Here is a 23,254-nt window from a genome sequence, read left to right as displayed (position 1 = left end):
AGTGTATGTGTGTCTGCCAGGCCTGGAGCCAGGAAGCTGAGGTAGAAACTGTGTCTTAGAATGAACACTGGCGGTAGGGAGTGGGGCCGGACACTCACTGCAGCAGATGTGTGCAGAAGAGGGGGCTGTGGGGAAACCCTGACTCGACCAAAAATACCACTCCCGTGTGCTGGAATGGTATGACTTGTGCAGGTATTCCTTTTTTCTTCTTCTTCTTCTTTTTAACAAGGATCTGGCCCCCTTCCACCCAAGAAACCAAAGGAAAGATACATATTTTATACTCAAAGGCATTCATACTTTCAGATATCATTAATCGAATTGTGTGTGTGTGTGTGTGTGTGTTTAAATTCAGTGGTTAAGAAGCATCAGTCTTAACTAGCTCAGGTTTGTCAACACCTGTAATAGCAGTACTTGAGCATAGTAACCTTGCCAGATTCAAAATGTAGCCTCCAATATCAAGTTCTTTGTGAAGTAGCATTTCCTATTGACCTGTGGAGTGTTACCAAAGAAATACCAGATGAAAATAAGAAAATAAACATTATATATATTTTTTAATGTCATCTTATTGATTCATGTTAGTAAATGTTAGTTTTCATAAGTTATTAAATTTTTCACATTTGTGATCATTTTTAGCACTGTTAAAAGTTAAAGATACGTTTTATCTATTAGCATATTAGATACATAGTAATCAGTAAGTATTCAGTACAAATTGAAACCTGATATTTTAATAACGCTTCCCTGGTGCCTCAGTGGTAAAGAATCTGCCTGCAATGTGGGAGATCCAGGTTCTATCCCTGAGTTGCGAAGATCCCCTGGAGAAGGGAATGGCTACCCACTCCAGTATTCTTGCCTGGGGAATTCCGTGGACAGAGGAGCTATTTCCGTATTGTAGTAATTTAATTTTAGTATTTTAGTAATAAGCATGAGACAAGTAAGGATACATAGATCTACAAGACTCTACTTTTTCATATTTTAAAAAATTAATTAAGCATACTTGAAACACTATTTTGAGAGTATAGATCAAAAATGAAGTCTTACACCAAGTAGATACATGGTACAAAGAACCCTGAGCTGTTCATTTTTAAGGAATTCAGTCTGGGGGCACAATGTATTACAGACTTACTGTAGTTAAGTAAACTTGGTTGATGCAATGAATTTTGATTGGGAAAAGATTTATATCAGTTCAAGAACAGAGCAGTAATTTTGGTAATAAATTCAGAGTTGTAGCATTAATGCTTTATTAGAATCATTATGAAAGATCTAGCAGTCACACATCTCCAAGCAGAACTGTAACCAGGGAAATGGTTAGAATCCCTTTCTTAGAGAAGTTGGAAATAAGAAAGCTTACATACTCTTTTCAGAAATATACTGTGTTGAGAAGTTTATACAAAAGTTTGTGTGTATGAGTTAAGTATGTTAAAAGAATAGAACTTTACAGATTACAAATGGCTTTTCATATAACTTCACCTAATTTAAACCTCATAATAGTTTTGTGAAACAGATGATTCTGTTCCCCTTTTTCTGATTTATAAGCAAACAAACCTAAAGCTGAGAGTGGTTACACAGTGAGTAAATGGAATCAGGTGTGGGTTTTTTTTTGAGACAGTGAATGTTCTTTTCAGACACTACATCTGCCCTTGTTTGTTTGTTTGTTTTTTCTTTTAGTGAGATTTGGTTATTTTGTCTGTTTGCTTGTTCATTTGGTTTGTGGAGTTTTAATTTAAGTGTTTTGTAATTTGAATGTGGGAGGCCATTAGGTGTCCCAGTGGTTTGACAAATCCAGTCTTGAATATAGTGAATGTTGGTATTTTGTGCTAAGCGCTTGCCTTCTCTGGTGGTAGTACTTAGAACTGATGGGCGGCAAAAGGCTCTGTACCTCAGTAAATTGTTTTGTAAGTCTCTCTATATTTACCTTGCAGAAGTAGATTTGTTATTTATAATTTATTAGAATTTGTCAAAATATGATAACTCATCTTTTTATAAATTCTGCCTTCTTTGTAATGCTTTATATTACCTTCTGTATTACTTTAGAATACTAGAAACTGCCCCCAAATGGCCACCACGTGGTGGCTGCATGCATCGTCTAAGCCTCCAAAGTATTTTTTAAAAGGATTCAACGTGTGCTTGCATTGTGTTTTGTAGGCTATGAATATATATGTATATAACTTGTTCTTTAGGCAGAAATCAGTCTTTTAAAAATGCAGAAAGAGGCTTCTGTGAAAAAGAAATAATATCAAATGAATCTTCTAATCCTTCATATATTTTTCTATAATAAGTCACTACCTTTTTTAACCCTTCAGTTTTATCTTGAAATAAAATGAGTAATTGGCCTTTAGAGTCCTTGCCGAATAAAATTTCTTGCCTTTGTGTGTTTCTAATAAGCAGACAACAGTCTGATGAAGGAAGTAAAAGCTGTCAGCTCCTCATTAACTTGAGTTGCAGGCGTCTTATCCTGTGAGGCACTCTTTGACATTTAGAACCTCCAGGTTAAACCCTGGCTTTACTTACTCTGTTCCTGAACGTTGTGTTTCGTCAGTATAAATTTTTCTGATGTTTTATCTAGCAATTCTAAGTTAATTTTTTGTTATATAAAAATAAGTACATATTTTCTATGGAAAAATTTGAGATTATTGATACCTTGAAAAGAAGAAAGTAAATAACCCTCAGTGCTACCACTCAGATATAACTAATAGCAAATTATAAAAGTGCCACCTGATGCAAACTCTAGACAGCTCAGAGTATTATTATTTTTACACGTCTTTGTCAGTTTGACAAAAATGTGTCTTAAGTTTACCTTTACATGACTCTCTTGAAAATAGATTTTTTTTCGTGTTGATCATTCTTATCTTCTTCTGTGAATTGCTTTTTCATAGCTTTTGAAAAATTAAATTTGTAATTAATCTGTACTCTATAACTGTACAAATTATGTTAACCCTTTGTTTGTGTATATTGTAAATTCTTCATGTTTTTATGTTCCTGTTTATTTCTAGAGCTTATGAATTGAGTTGAGCTATGATGTTATATGTAACTACTAGTAAAATAAAGTGTGGCTTTTCTGTCATTGAAAATACCCTTCAAGGTGATTTTAATTTAATGAAAATGGTAGGGAATCATTTTTGGACATGCTTTCTGATAGGCTTAAAACTAAGTACTGTTTTCAGGAAGACCTCTAATACTTAAGTCAGGAATTTGATTAGGGAGATTATTTTTACATTCAAAATTATAGTGAGTGCATAGTTTTAACATTTGCTTTAGTATGTAAACCTAAATGACAACAAAAACCTTGGTCTAAAACCAATAACTTAATGATTCTGATATTTATGTAGTTCCAACAATTTTAAAGATTTAATAAATATCTGGAAAACCTGGGTTTGTTCATCAATATCATCTTTTCCAAATTACCTCCCCTAAACATACTACCTTTATGAAAATTTTTGGTGGGCAATATCATTGTACAATAATATCGTTTTCTAGCCTCCACAAATGTAAGTTTGAAGGAATTTTACACTTTGGAAATGTATTGTTTTCGTAAAAAAAGCTTAGAGTATTTTGATATTACATAACATAGTATGTAAGCCCTAGGGGAGAGATTGCCAGTGATGTTTTAAGCCTAGTAAGATTAAACAAATATAATGAAGACTAATACTCACATGAATACAGCCTGAAGTTAATGACTTCATTATAGCTTTGTTAAATCAGGTTTTAAAGAAGTTTTAAGAAACCTTAGGTTGACTGTGGGGCTTCCCTGGTGGCTCAGGTGGTAAAGAATTTGCCTACAATGCAGGAGACCCAGGTTTGATCCCTGGGTTGAGATGATCCCCTGAAGAAGGGCATGGCTGTCTGCTCCAGTTTTCTTGCCTGGAGAATCCCATGGACAGCCTGGCGGGTTATAGTCCATAGAGTTCAAGAGTTGACATGACTGAGCGACTAACTCTTTCAAGTTAACTTTGAATTTTATCCATAGACAAATAGTTTTTAGAGGTTTAAAGATTATGAGTCTCATTGAATTAGCATAGGAGTAGCAGTTATTCTAACTTCTTAATTGCCCCCTTTCTCAGTTTGTAAAAATGCTGAAAAGCTGCTCTAACTACAAGTTATATATATATGTTTATTCAATTGAACTTTTACTTTGGGGAGAGTACCTGAAATCATGTCTAAGGCCACATTCAAGAAAAAAGAAAAGAAAGAAAAGTTAGCTATGGAGTTAATTTAAGTTGCAGTAGTGGTGAGCAGAGCAGAAGGTTCACGTTCACAAATCTAGACTTTTGGCTTTGTCTCCATGTGTAGTTATACATGGCCAAAGCCAAAGCTGGAGAAGAAGGTGGTGGTATAAAGGTGAAGAGTCTCTTCTGTTGTATAGACCCACCTCATCTGTTGTGCACGATAGATTTATTTGTTAACATCTCTGTCATAACTTTGTGGAAAGCAGAGTTCCATTGTATGTGGTTAAGTATTAATTTGTTAAATGTAAACCTTTGTATCAGAATTTCCCCTATTACGAGTTTATTTTTTTAAATATTGTGGAAGTCCATCCAAGTGAGAGTGCTCTGGCCTTCTTTAACTTCCGAGAGATCCTGAGCTCTCCAGTTCACTCTGTGTGATAGTTAAAAATGTATGACCATGCTGTTGTGTGTCTCTTTCCAAGAACAGTGTGTCCTGGATGGCTGTCCTCTCCACCTCTTGTCTCCCGACCCATCTAGGACAAAAGTGGTCTTGTTCAGCTCTGTGTCCTCAGAAAGTAGTATCTTACATGGTGCTGAGCACGTAGTAAGTGCTTGGATGTTTTCATGACCAGATTAAACACTTTTTTTTTTTTTCATATCTTACTTATTTGAAGTGTTTTGTAGAGGAATGCTCACAGAATAAAACTCAGAAAGTTTTGGTACCAATTCATTACAAATCTACTCATTTTGGAAAGAAATCTGTTTGGGGATAGTTTGTTTAGTTGGCTAATTTTTTGCCTAATGTAATTTATTTTATCTAACATGTATGTTTCCTTTATAACCAGCATAATGATCCCAAACATTTTATGATCTCTACAGCTGCAGTGAGAAGAGGAGTTTGTTATTTTAAACAAAGGCTGAAGAAACTGTAGAATTAGCAGACATAGAAAAAGTGGAGAAGGTAGAGGATGGAGTTGCAGACTCTACAGGAGGCTCTTAAAGTGGAAATTCAGGTTCACCAGGTATGTTTCATTCATGGCTTCTCCCGCATCATGTTATTAAGTAATGGCTAAATTAGTAAACAACCTGCTGTCTCTGATTTTCAGTACAGTTTTTAATCATTTTTTCAGTCAGTTGTCCAAGAATCATGTTATTTGCCTTATAACAGTACTCAACAAACTCATTGATAATATTTTTGAGAATTTTAAAAACACTGACTTCTAAGCAAAAGAACTAAAAATATTTTTTCCATATACTGAGTGTGTTTAAAAAAAAACAAAACCCTTTTCCCCTGTTTTTTGGTTAATCTGAGGGACTTTGTTCATGTGACTTTCACTTGCATATTTTATTTATTTTTTAATTTTCAAAATTTATTTTATTCAAGTATAGTTGGTTTACAGTATTATGTTAACTTCTACTGTACAGCAAGATGATTCAGTTATACATATATACATTCTTTTTCATATTCTCTTCCATTATGGTTTATCACCAAATACTGAATATAATTCCCTGTGTTTGCTTACATATTTTAAAAAATAAGACATGTTTCAGTTGTCACATGTGATTTTTGGGCATATTCCTCCTCTCAGGAAATTTTGGGATGGCATAGTTAACATTCAGCTTTTGGTTCATCCTCACAAGATATGAACAAGTCCAAATAAGACTTTTTTTGAAAGGTTCATGAATAATTGAACTGAATCACAAAATTTAAAGAGTTCTTAAATATTATTTAGTTTCATATTTTTAATTCAAGCATACCAGTTTTATAAAAGTTATGAAAAAATTGGATGTTTATTGTTTTAAAATATGTTTTAAAATTACATTTATTGACTCAAAAGGAATAAAATATTCTTCTGAAGTTATCACTTAATATTCACATTATTTTCCTGTGTATTTAACTATTTTTAGCATACAATTAATAGCTTTTATATTCTTCCTTAACTGTTAATGCAGCACTTTGTATGGTAATAAACATTTATGTTTATCAACATTGGTTGGTAGTATTTTAACTTATATAGAATGTAATATATTTGATTAGAGTTACATTTAGAATCCTTTACTATTAGAAAAAAATTTAAGTACTTACAGTAGGGACTTTGCTGGCAGTTCAGTGGTTAAGATTCTGCATTCCAATGCAGGGGACATGGGTTGGATCCCTGGTCTGGGAACTAAGATCCCACATGCTGTGACATACAGCCCTCCCCTAAAAAATAAGTATTAACAGGAAATACAAATGACATGCCTTGATGTAAATCTGATGCTGTTATTCTGATTGGGTACATGTTAACCTACATGATCATGAGAAATTCAGGGATGCCAGAAATGACGTCAGAGTAGGCACTGGCTATTAGGCCAAGGCCAAAGCCAGATTGTACATTTAACCAAATTTTGGGGCAGAAGCCAGCCCTTCATCATTTCCACTTAGGGAATGAAACTGGGGCTGAAAAGGAGCTTACTGGATAGAAACTGTGTTTATGAAGCTACCTAGTACTGCTGTGGTAGAAGTATAGTTTTGTTCTTGTTGAACAGGGAAATGATTTAAAAAGTAGCGACATGCACATGGTTGATGTTGAATGAATGTTTAAAGAGTGATGGGCATCTCATCTTTCTTTGAGAAATTGCCTTTTTGAATATTCCTGTGTGGATTTGATGCAACTTATATTTAAACTTCTAGAGTATTTACTCTACATGTAACAGAGAATAGTATAAAGCAGAGATTAGCAAACTTTGTGCAAAGGGCCAGATGGTAAAGTATTTTACACTTTGGGAATCATTTATGGTCTCTGTCACAACTGCTTTTCTCTGATGCTGTATAGACAAAGCAGTCATAGACGGTATATAAGTGAATGGGTGTGGCTGTGTCCCAGTAAAACTTTATTTGTAGGAACAGGTGGTAAGCCAGATTTGCCTGTGGGTTGTAGTTTGCCAACCTTTGGCAAAAACTATATCTTCATGAAAAACTGCTGCATTCTTGAATTAGAAAGTAACAATTTTGATAACACACAATGTCACCTTAAAGTCATTGGGGATTTGAATGTTTGAATTGCCCAGCTTTTCTGTCCTGCCTGTAATGGTCTAAAATGAAGCTTGAGTGATTGTAGGTAGAAAAGTTGGCTTATTTATTTCCTCCGGAGGTGGAGACTGAGTTTGCTGGTCAGTTTTTAAATTCCAGTGTCATGGAGAAAAACTTTTTTCAGCTTTAAAAGACAGCTTTACTGTAGTACTCCAGTCTCTGGTACCAAATAAGAAAGGAAGACCAAGGGCTTTTTTTCATTGAAGAATGTGACTAGCCTTTAAGCTGCATTAGTAAAAATGTATATGTGTAAAACTTTGTATTTTTATATCCTTGAACTTTTGAAATGTATGTTATTACTATTTTGTAGATTAAGACCAGGATATAAAAGAGTTAACCACTGTCGTATTTGAAGTAGAGTATAGTAAAATATACCTTGTGTATTTGAAGGTCACATGGTTGGCAATCTCAGCTATCCCCACTGTGTCTTAGCACCTAATATAAGGCTTTTGACAAGCTAGAAGAAATGTCAAAAGTCACTCACCAAAGATTGTATGTTTTACTCAAGGGGGATTTCTTAGGATATTTGCTCATCTTAGAATTAGTTCATTGAGCATATCACAAAGCAGATCAGAAGTAGCAAATTTGAATTATGGCTCAGGGGCTCTTAGAGGGAGGCATAGTGATAGTAGCAATATTTGGTAGCTGCCTGTTTGACCTTAAGGAGTAGATGAAAAAACTGAAAGAACTCTTTAGAACATAGCAATTTGGGGTCTTTATTTAAGGACCTTATTGTATTGTTTGCAGAATAGTGTATTGATTAATCATGCCTCTATCATTAAATATCATTAAATGCTGACTTTTTTTTTACTTAATAAGGTGGATAAGTATATATTTTAGAAAGTTTTTATTTTATGACTTAAAAACTTCAAATGTGTCTTGTCACCCAAAGAGAGGCATAGATTTTTCAGTTATATGAAAAAAATCACTTGGAGAACAGCTTATTCCCAGATACTTTCAGGAATCAGTCTTCTGATATTCCTTTATGCTTCAATTTCTTCTCTCTATGGTTATTGTTACCTTTAGGCAGTGACGCTTTTAGAAGTTGGGTAGGTCAGTCGACATCCATTTTCCTTTTTCATTTTTTGGACTTATGTTTTCCTTAGTTAAGGTCTTTCCATTCAGTATTCTGGTAGAACTCTCTTCACCCAGGAACCCCAGGTAGGTCGAATTTTGCATTACTGTTCTTCACTTCCTCGTTCTCAAGTACTAGCATTGCTCCACTGGGTACCTTCCCTCCCCGACAGAGGGGACAGTGGCAGAGTCACATCTGACACTAGGCTCCTTCTGTGAACCAAACCAACTGACTTGCCAAGTCTGTTTGCTGTATACAAACAGGTCTGTTTTTGTATGAGAGCAGCTTCTTCCCAGGCCTTACTTGGGACTCTAGACAAAATGACAACATTTTCAAGGGACATTTGACTTTTGAAGCATTCTGTTAGTTTAAATTGTCTTTTAAAAGCTCCTTTCCCCCATCCCATCTCCAGATTTGTTTAAAAGCAGGAAGCTCTTTATTTCAAATATAAAGCAATACTTTTTTTTTTTTTAATTATTAAGAGAGTGTTTCATTAATCTTTTACATGGATCACAGAAGCTTTTGGTCTGTTCTGATTATGGTATTGCTTGTTTTGTGTGTGTGTGTGTATGTCTGTGTGGATTTAAAACTTTAGATTTTGGGGGCCAAGCCTGCTTAGTGACATTGAGTTAATATGTAAGACTGATGGCTCTTTTTCTCTTTTTATTATCAGAAACTGGTTGCTCAAATGAAGCAGGATCCGCAGGTAAAATACTACTTTTATTCATTTAATTTTTAAAACAGTTTAAGATAAAGTTACTGTAAAATACTAAAATATAGATGTTTCTTAGGTTTTAAAAACTACTTCATCTCTATAGCAGTTTTTTTTTAGCACATTTGTCTTCATGTTTTAAGAATTAAGAAAAATCCAGTCATTCTGTTCTAATATAGCTATTATTTCATCTTTGTTACTGTTATTTTGCTTTTAAGTTAATTGCTTTGAGTATTTTGGGAAAAAATTGAGAGTTAATACGTATATTAAATACTTAGCTTAAATTTAGTTTCCACAAGCCCGCTTACTTGAAATCAGAGTTTGTGAAGCTTTCTCAAAATTATTGAACATAGCCCAGAACCATTTTTTACTTTCTTATAGTTTATAGTATAGAACATTTAAATGCTTAATCTCACTGTTTAGAGTAGAATTTTAGAATAATTTTTAGAAAGCATTAAAAAAATTCTTTTTGAAAGAGCCCTTAAGGAAGGTTTTAAAGAACCTTGTGTTAATACAGTAATCCATCAAGTATTACGTTTTCTTTAATGTCTCATAGGAATTTTTGGCTCAGGTATTTTATTCCCTATCCCTGAAGAGAAATTTTCCTAAAAACTTACCTTGTCTTTAATTACTGTTAATATATTTATTGTTCAGGCAGTGTCTTTTTTGCAGCAGTTAGATAGTGGACCATAAGAATGAGGTCAAAGTATCAGACATTCTCAAGATTTCTCCCTTGCATTTGTTTACTCATAATCTGTTCACAGAACACCTAGACTCACACACATTTTTTTTTTAAGCTTGTTAAACACACCATATATGCCTCATTGTAAAGTTACGTAAAATAGATTCTTGGATTAAAGAATGGTGCTGAGGCAGATTGATTTTTGGAAGTGGGACATAGTATTCATTTCTACAGATTTAGCCCCTAGCAGCTTAACTATTGTATTTTTAACACAATCCATTGATTCTGAGCTGGCATTGATAGCCACTTAACTCCTGTTTGACAGCCCAACTTCTTTGAGAAGTTTCTCCATTTTAATTTTTAAAAATATACGATAGTTTAAATTAGGTTTAGGGAACCAAGTAGCAGTAGATCAGTCAATAGATTCTTTTATATTTAATATGGTAACCTGTATTATCAGCAACTGAAATATTATTAGAAAACTGTAGCATTTCTGACATAGCTGAGAGTTATATAACAGAGCAATCTTAATGTGGAGAATCTGAGGGGGCAGTGAGTTGCTGGACAGTCTTGTGAGTGATCTCATTAGAGAGGCCTTATATTACACACTGTCACAAAGAAGACCTCATGGAGTAAACATGAAGGGAGGATGTATGCTGCGACCCTGTCAGAAGATCAGGTAGAGTGAATTGAAAGAATTTCATGAGAAATGAAAAAGGAAAAGTAGTCTCTCTTTGGGGTGGTATTCAGTCTGCTAGTAAGTAGGCTATCTTGTTACATTAAGCTTTTGAAAACTTTAATTTTGGATTTTTCTCCCACGTGAGTAAAAGGCAAGCATGCTCAGTGTATCTCATTTAAAATAGTATTCTTTTTTGATTCCTAACATTTTAGAACTGAGAAGTTGCCCTGGTAGTCAGTATGTTAATTTGAATGATGTAGTGTTCAGGCAGTTGCAGCACTGACAGCTTTTCAAATCTAGGCTAAAATAACAAATGTACTCTACTAAATAAGGGAGAGGGCAAGCAGAGAAAAACTTCTTTTTATTGATAATGCTATTAAGCATCCAGTTTGTTCATCCTTATAAATTCCATTTTTTTGCTTTTGTCTGATGAGTGGAACTTTAGGGTTTCTGTCAGCTGTTATTTATGAAGAATAGCTCTTTTAGTAGAAAGGAGTACTATTACACTACAAAGTGCTAAAATATAAAATATCTTTTAATTTAAAATAATCACAAAGGAATTTACCCCTGTCCTTGTGTTAGCAGCCTACATATAGGATCTGTGCACTAGGTGGTGGTAACATGACTGCAGGTTAATGCATGACAAATATGATTGGCTAAATGCTTTAAGGTTGCTTCATCATTTGTAATACAGTATGCATAAAGTCTCCTTGCTACTATCCTGTTAACAAATGAAATATCTTCCTCACAGATATTTTTTCTTTCCAATCAGAATGCTGATTTAAAGAAACAGCTTCATGAACTCCAAGCCAAAATCACAGCTTTGAGTGAGAAACAGGTAGGGGAGGAAGGGGGGGGGGCATATTTTTAACATTGTGTTCTAAAGATATGTCTGCTCGAGGCTTCTAGGAGAACTGCTATTTTTCTTCATGTGTGAAAATAAGTGTGGGCAGCCAGACTCAGTTTTAATTTTTTTTGAGCTCTGTTTATCTATTTTTATTTTCAGTTGAAATCAGTCTCTAGAGTATCCCATGAGTATATGTTAGTGGCAAATATCTAACAGCCGTGTGGCAAAGCTGCTGTTGACTGTGTTAATTAAGCTCCATAGTTAAGACGGGGGCAAAGAATGTTAGTGAGAGTGTGTGACAGAGAATCTTAAAGTTGCTGGATGTGCCTCGCTACCTGTATTAAAGGCTTGAGATGACATTTAACTTAACGTGGAGAGAATGTTTTAAGTAGATTGCTGTAAATGTAGCTCTCCCATTCTGATTATTGTCATTCCTTTATGTTAATCTTTATTAGATATTGACCTGCTATTATGTGAAAAGAAACTTTGGTGGAGGCTTGTTAGATATATTCTGTGTAGGACCAAAAAAAAAAAGAACATCTTGCATTCTTCCCCAAGTACATCTAGCAAGTGTTCTTTGGAATTTCTTGTAGAGTGACCTCCACTTCACCAATTCATGCAGCTCCTGCCACCAGGTGGAGTGTGACAATTGACAGAGCTATCTGAGCCACCAGGGAAGTTAATCTGACAAAGCATTTGTTTTCTTGTTCCTTTCCCACCATTCTCCCTCTGGTTAAAAGGCGCGGTTTTGGAGTAGGTGAATGTGTGAGCCAAAATGATAAGGTGACTTTCAATTGATAGTTCATGCTTGTTGAAGATTTTTAGTTATATAGTTCTCAATAATTGATTTTTGTGTTATATTTTTTTAAACTTTTATTTAGTGAAATAATAGCAATGAGAGTAATTTATTCCTGGAGATTTCTGATTGCATTTATATTATGTATTGTATTGTGTTTTCATTTAACTAATGGGAGAAATACATTTTGAGAACTGTGTGGAATAAATGTGAGTCATTAATGTTTCAGAATAGAATCTTTTTCCAAGCTGCGTGAACAATTGCTTCCCCCACCTTTTATTCGAATGTTTCTACACTCCTCTGTCTTGTCTTCTTCAGAGACAAGAGGTGATTTAGATTAGGGAATTGCCAAACTAAAATTTTGAGTATGTAGCGTGGTGGAGACCAATTTGTAAGGAAAAATATAAACAGCGTTCATTAGATGTATTTGACTCTGAAAGTGATTCAGTTCTCTGAAGTTAAAATGATGTGTGTTAGTGAAATGTTCTAGTTTTAGAATTCTTTTAGCGTTGAGCCTTAAAGTTTCAGGGTTTTTTTTGACAAGATGCCAATGAATGAGTCATTTTTGCTGAAAAACTCACGTGTTCTATCAGGGAAAGAAGGTGAGAACTGATTGTGGAGTAGGGGATGTCACAAAGTTAAGATAACCTAAGGCTACATTTGGGGAAAATGGGATGATTCTAAAAAATTTACATTTATTTGAAACCATTGTGAGAACTGATGTAAACATTTGGTTTATTTCTATAACTTTCTAATTTTTTTTTCTGCTAGAGACTTCACTTAATAGAACATTGCAACCATTTATGTTTAGTGAGATGGGTCATCAAGTGGCAGACTCTGTCTTCTGAACTAAGTTTTGGTATTAGAAACCAGAAGTTTAAAAATGGGTGTAGCATCAGGAAAACCTTGGGTTTACAAAGTAAAGAAAACCAGTGTAAGAAATTAAAATGCAATCTCGCCATTTCTAAAATATTTGCTTAACTATTGGAACAACATTTTTGATAGAACAGAAACTGTCATTTTTTAGGTAGGATAGTACTTGAAGGAAGCACAGCTATGACATTAAAAAGCTAGTCCTTCCTCAGACTTATGATATTTTGTTTAAAATAGTTTTGTTTTAGAGCAAACTCCTAATGCTGTGTACTCAACTTTTCGTTTTTCCTTCTCAAAAGATCCACTTAGCCTCTGGCAAAACTTACTGATATTCCTTCCACTTTTATAACTGAAATCTGAATTACCTCACTCACATGACTTAATATTTTAATTTAATATTAATTTATTGGTTGTGAAATTTAAAAACAAAAGTTCAAAGAATGTCATATTCCAAAATTAAGTTATTAACCCTTTGTCGTATGTTTCCATTCTTTTTCTATATGCATTTTTCCATATTCATTTTTTAAACCCACTTGAAAATTTAATTATAGAAGTAATAAATGCATATGTTCTCTTATTTTGCTTTATTAAAAAAATAAAACATTGCAGATGGTCACTAATTCATACAGTAGGCACTTATTAGTTCTTATTTGTTATTGCTACCTCAGTCTTTGGTACTTACTTTATTTCTTTCTCAAGACCAATTACAAAATAATGCACTCCATTTGGGAAAATATGGTCTTTATTAAGCACTCTTCATGGCTAAAATTCAGTGAATTTCGGTGAATTCTTAGTTAGATGGTACCAGTGCTTTCAAATTGTGATTTGAGATTTCTGAATAGAAACTCCCCATGGCCGTTTTTGGAGTCATCTTCTTGCCCCACAGGACTTTAATTTGTGGTCGACAGTTTAAAGTCAGTTTTAGCCCAGACTTGATTGGCTAAGTAAATTATATGTAATGTAGCTAAAATCATGGTTTCAGAAACATGTTAATGATATAGGGATGCACTTATGATAAATAAGTGGAAAAACACATGAACTTCATAGGCGTTAACAATCCCATTTGTGTGTATTGTGTGTATACATGTATATAGGTGTGTAAGTGTGTATAAAAAACAGTGTCAGTATAAAATGTTGTTGGTAAGTGATGATTTACCAGTAGTTTATTTTTTCTTTATATTCTTATGTATATTTGCTGCATTCTCCACAATAAATGTTTCTTTTTTAAACTCAGAACTAGCCAATTATACAGAGTGAAGTAAGCCAGAAAGAAAAACACCAATACAGTATACTAACACATATATATGGAATTTAGAAAGATGGCAATGACGACCCTGTATGCAGGACAGCAAAGGAGACACAGATGTGTATAACGGACTTTTGGACTCAGAGGGAGAGGGAGTGGGTGGGATGATTTGGGAGAATGGCATTGTAACAGGTATACTATCATGTAAGAATCGAATCGCCAGTCTATGTCTGACGCAGGATACAGTATGCTTGGGGCTGGTGCACGGTGATGACCCAGAGAGATGTTATAGGGAGGGAGGTGGGAGGGTGGTTCAAGTTTGGGAACGCATGTACACCCGTGGTGGATTCATGTCAATGTATGGCAAAACCAATACAGTATTGTAAAGTAAAATAAAGTTAAAAAAAAAAAGGCAATTAGAGCAGAGAACTCAGTGAGATATTAAATATTTTACTCACTATTTTTAATAATTCTTCCTGATGAAGTGAAGAAAATATTTTATTAATTAAAAAAAATAAAATCAGAACTACACAAGAAAATACTATTAAAAATTTTTTTAACACCAAAGTCTTATATTTTCCGAGGACAGTTAGCCTTTAAAACTCTAATGACATTCTCCTTATGGTATATGAACCACTCCAATCAGAGAATCCAACTATTTTAAACACTAGAAATACTGAATTGTGGAAGCAGCTATTAATTTCTTTAACAGGATTCGTTTTCATTCTGCACCCCTCCCCTTTCATTTTTGACATGCATATGTGGTCTTTTACTTGTCATAGTGGAGATTCTATTAGTGGAGCCAATGCACTTAGCTGCTTTAGCGCTCTGCTCTCATTCGAATTCATTCATTGTTACAATAGAAGCAGTCTTGCATCCCAGAGTTTGTTGCTTATTCTGATTGCAGTTGAGGTTTTCATCTTTGAAACTACTTGACTGGAGGGCTTTGCCACCTCCCCTCCCCTCCCCTCCCCTGGTGCTCTCCTGGCCAGGCATCAGATAGGTTGCAGCTTAAAAGTTACTTCCTCAGAGGACCGATCTCTGAAACCCCTTCTTCCTGTCAAAACCAACAGTTTCTGTTATAATCTCTCATCCAACCCTTCATTTTTCCTGCATAGCTATGCCACTTAGGATTAGGGTTCAGCTGTGAATGATTGAAAACCCAAAGTGAAAATGGCGTAAACAAGGTAGAATTTTGTCGGTCTCATGTGAAAGCTCTGTGGGGGTAGTAAGGCTGGTCATAGTGGTTCCACAGTGCCAGGGAACCCAAGCTCCTCCTATTCTTTGCACTGCCATCCTCAGCGTGAAGCTTCCACATGATAGTCCAAAATAGCTGCTCCATCTGGCAAAAAGGGGGAAAACAAGCCCTTTATTTTTAAGGATTTTACTGGAAGTTTCATGTCTCACTTCCAGTTAGATCCCATTGGTCAGAACTTGGTCACATGGCCCCCACTAGAAGCAGGGAAGGCTGGGAAGTATAGTCTATTCCAGATGGCCATGGGCAGATAAAATTCAGGGACTCTGGTACTGAGCAAGAGGGAAATAAATTCTGGGGATAATTAGCAATTTTTGCCACAATAGTTTATCAAAATTTATAATTACATATATATGGCTATTGTTTTTTAATACCTGTTGTCCTCACTAGACTGTTTCGAGAAGTCAGGGAGCATACTTACCTCTTTATTCCAAGTATAGTATTTAGCATAATATTAAGCATAAAATAATATTTAGCACAGAAAGGCATTTATATTTCTTAAGTGAATTATTTTATATACCTGATCTTTTTCTGTACTTGTAGATACTTTTTTAAATGGTGCATCTTGCTTTTTATATTTTTTTAAGCTTAAAATACCATGAACATTTTCATACATTTTTGAATGTTCTTTAAGAATGAAACTTTTAATAGCTTTGAATATTTAATAGTCTGGTTTGATCATAACTATTCACTCTATTATTTGATGATATTTTGTTTTTTTGTTATTTATAAATGTTGTTATGATAAATACCCTTATATGTGAATCTGTTCTAATTGCCTCAGGATACATTCTCAGGTGTGAGATTATTGGGTGTATTGGTCAGCTATTGCCATAACAGTTCTGCATAACAAACCAGTCTTCTGTTAAATTACAACACTAAGTTTCACACTGGGTCTGTTGATCCTCCTGATCTACGCTGGCTTGACCAGGAACATCTACTTCAGTCTGTGGGTTAGTTGGCTTGCCTCAGGCTGTCAGGTGGGTTAGACTCCTCTAAGTTTGTTTGGTCTGAGGCCAGTCATGAGGGGACAGCAGCTACCTGGGGCATATCCATGTCATGGTTTATCACTGGAGTGTAAGACACAAGCCAGGCTACCAAAACACATTTTAAGCCTCTGCTGGCATTGTCAAAGCAAATCGCCAAAACAAATCGTGTGGTCATACCTTGCAAAATTATATGACAAAGGGTGTGAATGTATACTTTTATGATGAAGTATGAAGAGTTGAGAGCAATAATCCATCTACCACTCTTGGTCAAAGTGTATAAAAAGCTTTTAAAATATTCAACAACAACAACTTATTTCTAAATAGCCTCCAGAAAAGGCTAATCAGATTAACAGCGTTAGTGAGAGTACCAAGTTCTCCCTAAGAGATACCTTGAGAGGAGGCAGGGTAAGGGGAAGCACTGTGCAGATTTTGAAGATGGAGTAATATGTATCTGATGCTTATCTGAAAATATATTTTTCAGGCCATTTGTCCCTGGTACACATATTACATAGTATTCCATAAAATTACCTTTTGGTTTTTCTTTCACTCTTTCCACTATTTTTCTTAATCCTTTTAAGAGAGGTAGAGTCCTTCATAATCTTTGGTATTTGCTGCTGAATCTGTGTGTAAAAATCATAGTCTCTTTTCCTCACAGATTACTTAACCTAATACAAGATGAAACATTTTTCTGAGGGTTTAATAAATAGTTGCTGTTCATGGAACTATTCTCATTTAAAATTTGAACATATTGTAGTAAAGTGAATTCTGAGGCCTTTGGGAGAGAAATCTCTGTCCTGCCATAACTAATTATGTTTCTGCCGCATAGAACAACATAATTTAAGCTAAGTGGGCGACGTGAACAGTGGGCTGGGTGGGGAGTCGAGAAGGGGACGCAGAGTTTGATTCTGTTCCTTACTCTGTGACAGACTTGTAGGTAGATTTTTGATCTATCAAATAATTTAATATGTCTAATTCATTATTTATGGAATGTTTGAATAATGCCTTTTATGAGTTAATGAACATGTATCTATTGAGTGCACTGAGTAGTTTTGAAGGTATGTTCTGTTTAAATGGAAACTGTTAGCTTCAGTCATGCTGGTCTACTTCATCTCATATGTAATTCCCTCATCTTATAAGTAAAGTACTACTTTTTAAAGGAGCTTAGAACATTTCACATTTAACTCAGTCATGAGTACATCATCATAATACATAAACTGGGACATGAACTATTTGTGACTTATATAATTAATTGTATCAGATTCAAGACTAGAATCCAGATCACTGTACTATTTGTTCAGTTTTATTTAGTAAATTATATTCTTAAATTATTCTCTGAACCTTTATCTATCAAATATTTTTTGAAATAGGACATTAGGCACAATAATTACATTGCCTTTAAGCTTCATTGCCTTGGAGTCATGTAAGTAAATTGCCTCTTGTAGTCTCATATTGGTAACCTGACACATGACTGTCTCTAGCCTCTGATACCAGTAACCATAGAAAGTCACCCCGTCTCATCCATATCCAAACTAATGTGATTGGCATGTCGTATTAGAATTTAAGGTCGTTTTCTTAGAGATCCTTGAATTATGATGGGAATCTGACCTCATCTTCATCCAAAGTTTAGGAGTTCCTACGACTTAATTAGGTCATCCCTCCTGTTAAATATTTATGTGAAACTATCAGTCCAACTACTTGTTGGTTTTACTGCCTCTTGTGTACATCGGTTCTTTCTCCCTTGCTTCAAATATAGGAAGTGTATTATTTCAAATTTTTCCTGGTGAAATCCTTGTATTCAGCGAAGATGAGATGAGTGAAGGGCTAAGAAATACAGGACAGGAACATCAAGTCTCTAACGACTGGGAAGCTGTATGCGTGTGATGTGGCTCTGGTTCCCAGGGATGCATTGACTCCTGGTTGTTTTTAATCTTTATTCTCAGAGTTCAGCTGTCTCTTTGGCTGGAAGTTGCGACCTGCCGGTCAATGATTTGATCATTTGAGATAGAAAAGCTTATTGAAGGAACTCGTATTTTAATAATACCGTGCCATGTTATTGTAGGACATTTTACCTGAATACGGTGGAGGAATATCAGGTAAATTTGGTGACTTGTACCGAGTGCAACCATCTGCTTCTGAGCTGTCTTCTTCTCAGGTCATCCTAATCGTTAATTTTTGGTACTTGTAAATGCAGTGACTTAAAAATAATCAGATGAAAATTTTAATCCTGTCATCAGGTGTTGCATGTCAGTAAAGTTAAATAATCAGCTCCTTCTAGTTTATTCCCTTCTCCCTAGGATCTGTGGTTTGTTTTTTTTTTTTTCCTTCAAATTTCTTTGTCATTCTAAGTTTCTGACTCATCTGTTTCTTCCATACCCATTTACTGAAAGTTTTCTGTGGTGAAAGGCATGGTCCTAGGCCCATGGGAAATGCTGAGGATGAAAACTTTACAGTGTTCCTTACCTGTGACTGGTCATGAGCTAAAAAGATGCAAGCTCATTTTTCCTGACACCTTTGATAACTCATTCTTGATCTCCTCTCTTTAATCCTTTCCTACCGTACATACATACCCTGTAAGTTTTCGGTTTTCACCTTTATTCACTGGGTTCTCTCAATACTTTTGGTCTCCCAACAGCATTTGTACATGCTGTTTTCTACAGCTGGAATTCTCTTTCCTCTTTGCCTGGTAAATTCCTGCTTATCCTCTGAAGACCCAGTTTAAACAAAGATCCTCAAAAGGTTCCCTTGACTTTTGTCCACTCTCCAGAAGGAGTTAAATATCCATCTTCTGTGTACCCTTGGTGTTTGTGCCTGCTTCTCTTATTTGTACTTATACGTTGTATTATAATTATATATTTGTAAGTTTCTCCAGGACAGGGAGTGTGTCTTGTCATGTTTATACCCCTCAAGGCTACCGTGGTAGATTTGTAGCAAGCATTTTTTAATGTAGTAATTCATTATGCTTTCAAGAAGCTAGTAGTCTAGTAAGGTGGATTTCCATACTAAGGTGTTTTACCATTGAAAGGAGATTTCCATTCATATAGTTCAATTCCCCCTTTTTTGGGGAGAAACATTCTCAATATTATTTCCTACTTAATTCTTTAAAAGCACTCAATATATTTTAAAAAAGAACACTGACATTATTAATCTGTGTTCTAGTTCAGAGCAGCTTTATCTTAGTTGCAGGAAAGGAAAACTTTTATGAGGTGAAGTAGCATAAACTAGTAAATGGGCCTGGGTCCAGCTATCTAGGAATGCAGTATATCTAGAAACAGTCTCTTCTGCAGTGTTGCTACGTCACATACCTCTTTGTCTTGTACTTTCTCCAAGTCCTCTTTTGGTTTTTTCCCCCGATTTTATAAAACATGCTTACATGTCTCATATTCTTTTAAACAACAACAAAATTCCTTCCTTTGTTGCTTAATTTCTTTCTGCTATTGCCTTGTCTTTCTCTCCTTCCCATTCCTTTGTTATTAAACTTATTAAACCATGAAATATTATTCAACTCAGGCTCTTTTTATATTACTTTTTTATAACCTTGTGGTTCCTTGTCAGCCTAACTGTAGTCAGTTTCCATTTTCATTCTACTTTATTGAGCTCACTGGAACTTCTGTCAACATAATTGCCAAATCTAAAGGAAATTTTTCACACTTCTTCTTACTTGAAGTAAGTAGTATTTCATACTAATGATGGCATTCGTCAGTCTTCTTCAGAGAACCAAGAAGCTTCGTTTCCTGGTCTCCTTTTACATCTTTGAATGAACTTGCTCAGTTTCCTTCTCAAACAGTTCTTCCTCAGTCTGCCCTTTAAAAACTAATATTCCATGGTATTTTATCCTTTTCATCTTTTCCTATTTTTTCCCCTGGTGGGTGATATCCTGCCTTAAACCACTACTGAATGCCACTGACCTCCAAATGTTTATTTGTCTTCTCCTCTCTTTCCTGACCTCCGGACAGATATGTATTTTCAGCTTCTTCCTACTGGATGTCCCAAAGCTCTGTATTCTCGAAACAGATCTCGGTATCCACCCCTCTTCAACTTCTTGTTGTTGTTGTCCAGTCACTAAGTCATGTCCGACTCTTTGCCACCCCGTGGACTGCAGCACACCAGGCTGCCCTGTCCTTTACTACCTCCCACAGTTTGCTCAGACTTATGTCCATTGCGTTGGTAAGGCCATCCAACTATCTCATCCTACTTCTCCTTCTTTCCCTTTGTGGTTAATGATACCCTATTCCTCCAGTAGCCAAGCAGAAACTTGGAAATAATTATGAAGTTCTTTCTCTGTCATATCCATGATTACAAAGTCCTGTTTATTCAGGCTCCTCAATATTCCCACCCCCTTTTCAGTACCTTCCTAGTGCCCTTTCCATGATATTACCTTGCATCCAGTTACTATGTTTTTTGATTCAGCCTTTTCACTATTTTCAGGCTGATCTAAAGTCAAACCCTTGAATGTTGCTTTCCTGCTTGAGATCCTTCAGTCAGTAGCTCACTTTCTCATACTCTAGGAAAAAGTCCAAATGCATTATGATGGCTCAGAAACCCCTCATAATCTCACCCATGGCTGCCTCTCTACCTAACTTATACATACCTTTTCCTCCAGACTCGCTGCATACTTAAATTTTCTTGGATATGCTCTGTTTTTATTTGACCTCGAATGTTCTTTCTCATCTTCTTTGCTTAGTGCAAACCTGGAGTCACCATCTGCCCTTTGACCCAGTAAGCTAATATTCAGGGCATTGTAATTCAGTAATAGTTCAGTAATAAAAACTGAAAGTAACTACAAATAAATCAGGGTGCAATTAGCAAGTAATATACAGGAGCTATATATGCATATTATGAGGTGCTTAACTGGATAGAAAGATGAATGGAAGGTGAAAAAAATAAATTCTAAAACAGATGTACAATATGATTCATTATTTAAAATAAAAAATAGTTAAAAATCTTGTTTGTATGCATGTATTTATGATGATTTATTTTTTTGTATATTCTTTTCTAATTTTTAAAAATATAAAAGTATACTATAAATACAAAAACTGTACACACACACACCCCCATATATATATGTGTGTGTGTGTATATATATATATATATATATATATATACACTCTATATGTATGTGCATATGGCTCCAATGTATTTTTACAAATTGAAATACCCAGGTAACTAGCGCCCATATCAGTATCAGAACATTACCATAGCCACAAAAAATGTTATGTGCTTTCTTCAGTTCACTACCCACCTCCACTATTGTGACTTCTAACAGCTTAGATTAATTTTGCCTGTATGAAATCAAATAAGGTATTCTGTTTTCTTTCTGGCTTACTTTGTTCAACATAATGTTTATGAGATTGTGTCTGTTGGAAGTTTTTCTTAAAAACTAAAATATAGAGAGTCACAGTAAGTTGTCTTTTAAAATTTTATATCACTGAAGAATAAAAGTTTGTCATCTCCTAGATATACCCACCCTAAAATCTCTTGGCATTGTTAAATGTGTTCTCTTGTGAATTGATAGTTCCTTGCTCTCTTGTTTTTATCACATTTCATTAATTGTATGTTTATCTCCCTTCTAGATTGTGATTCCCTGAGTAGTGTGGGGTTTTTTTTTTCCATCCTTAAAATCGAGTATATACTTAGTGTTTCACACACAGTGGGTACTTTACATTCTAGTCTCTGTGTTCTAGATTGTGCCGTATATTTACTGGCCTTGCCTACTGAATTTCTCTGAACTGATTTCCTCATCTCTAATATGGTCATTATGATTGCATCAGCTCCTATACTTTTGGTGGTGCTGCTGCTGCTAAGTCGCTTCAGTCATGTCTGACTCTGTGTAACCCCATAGACGGCAGCCCACCAGGCTCCCCCGTCCCTGGGATTCTCCAGGCAAGAACACTGGAGTGGGTTGCCATTTCCTTCTCCAAAGCATGAAAGTGAAAAGTGAAAATGAAGTCCCTCAGTCCTGAGGTCTTAGCAACCTCATGAACTGCAGTCTGCCAGGCTCCTCTGTCCATAGGATTTTCCAGGCAAGAGTACTGGAGTGGGGTGCCATCGCCTTCTCCGTCCTATACTTTTAGCTGCACGTAACTGAGCACGCAATTGAAAGTGGCTGAAACAGTAAGTGGACTTATTGATTCACCTAGTAAGTTGCTAGAGTTGACCAGTTCAGCATCGTAGCAACACCATGAGAACACATGTTCTGGTCATCTTTCTGCTCTGCCACCCTTAGCGAGTCAGCAAACATTGCTTGTTGTCACAATATTGCTGCTGCTGCTGCTCCAGGCTTTACATCCTTCCAGTTCTTCTGGTATGTCTCTTCTTAAGAGGGAAGAAGAACTTAATTAGAAATTATTCAGCAGATTTTGCATCCTGTTGACCACACTTTTGCCACATACTAGTGTCTAAAGTAGTGACTGGCAGAAAGAGTGGGTCCAAGACTAATTTATATCCTGGAACTGAGGATTCGCCTCTCAAACATTTGAACACTAGATATAAAAATTAGTTTCTTGTTAGCAAGTAAACAGAAGAGATAGAGAGTAATAGATTTGAAAAGGCAATCAACAGTATCTGTCTGTCTCCATCTATATAACAGTTGTCCCTACTATTGTAAGTTAAATATAATATATATGTGAAAATATGTGAGCCCTTAGTGCTTGTTACTGGTTTCATAGATTGTTTTAGAAAGGTCTCCCTTTGCCAGCTTACCTAACAACCTGCTTTAGGTCAAGGAATGTAAAAATAATTTTGCTGTTTGCCAGAGTATCAATAGTATATTATTGTAAGGGTAAATCTTTTACAGAAAGCAGTGTAATTTATTTCAAATATGAACTGTAAATTATTTTGAAGTTTTTCAATATTTAAAATTTATTTT

The 23,254-nt window shown here is 35.3% G+C and overlaps 1 protein-coding gene across 50 annotated transcripts in view; it reads left to right on the top strand.

Annotated features, from left to right (window-relative positions):
- PHF21A (PHD finger protein 21A) overlaps positions 1 to 23,254 on the top strand; it is a 193,872-nt gene that overhangs the window by 31,029 nt on the left and 139,589 nt on the right. For 35 of the 50 annotated variants that reach the window (XM_069555566.1, XM_069555564.1, XM_069555591.1 and 32 more), the window contains 3 exons: positions 5,043 to 5,185; positions 8,985 to 9,017; positions 11,157 to 11,222. In XM_069555566.1, coding sequence (XP_069411667.1) covers positions 5,132 to 5,185; positions 8,985 to 9,017; positions 11,157 to 11,222 — 153 coding nt within the window. In that variant the 5' untranslated portion in view covers positions 5,043 to 5,131. Of the gene's footprint in view, positions 1 to 5,042; positions 5,186 to 8,984; positions 9,018 to 11,135; positions 11,223 to 23,254 lie in introns of all 50 variants that reach the window. The other 15 variants (XM_069555560.1, XM_069555551.1, XM_069555562.1 and 12 more) reach the window with 1 other exon arrangement.

This window comes from Ovis canadensis, chromosome 15 (assembly GCF_042477335.2).
Source record: "Ovis canadensis isolate MfBH-ARS-UI-01 breed Bighorn chromosome 15, ARS-UI_OviCan_v2, whole genome shotgun sequence".
NCBI classification, from domain to species: Eukaryota; Metazoa; Chordata; class Mammalia; order Artiodactyla; family Bovidae; genus Ovis; species Ovis canadensis.
This window is presented reverse-complemented; position numbering and strand designations above follow the sequence as displayed.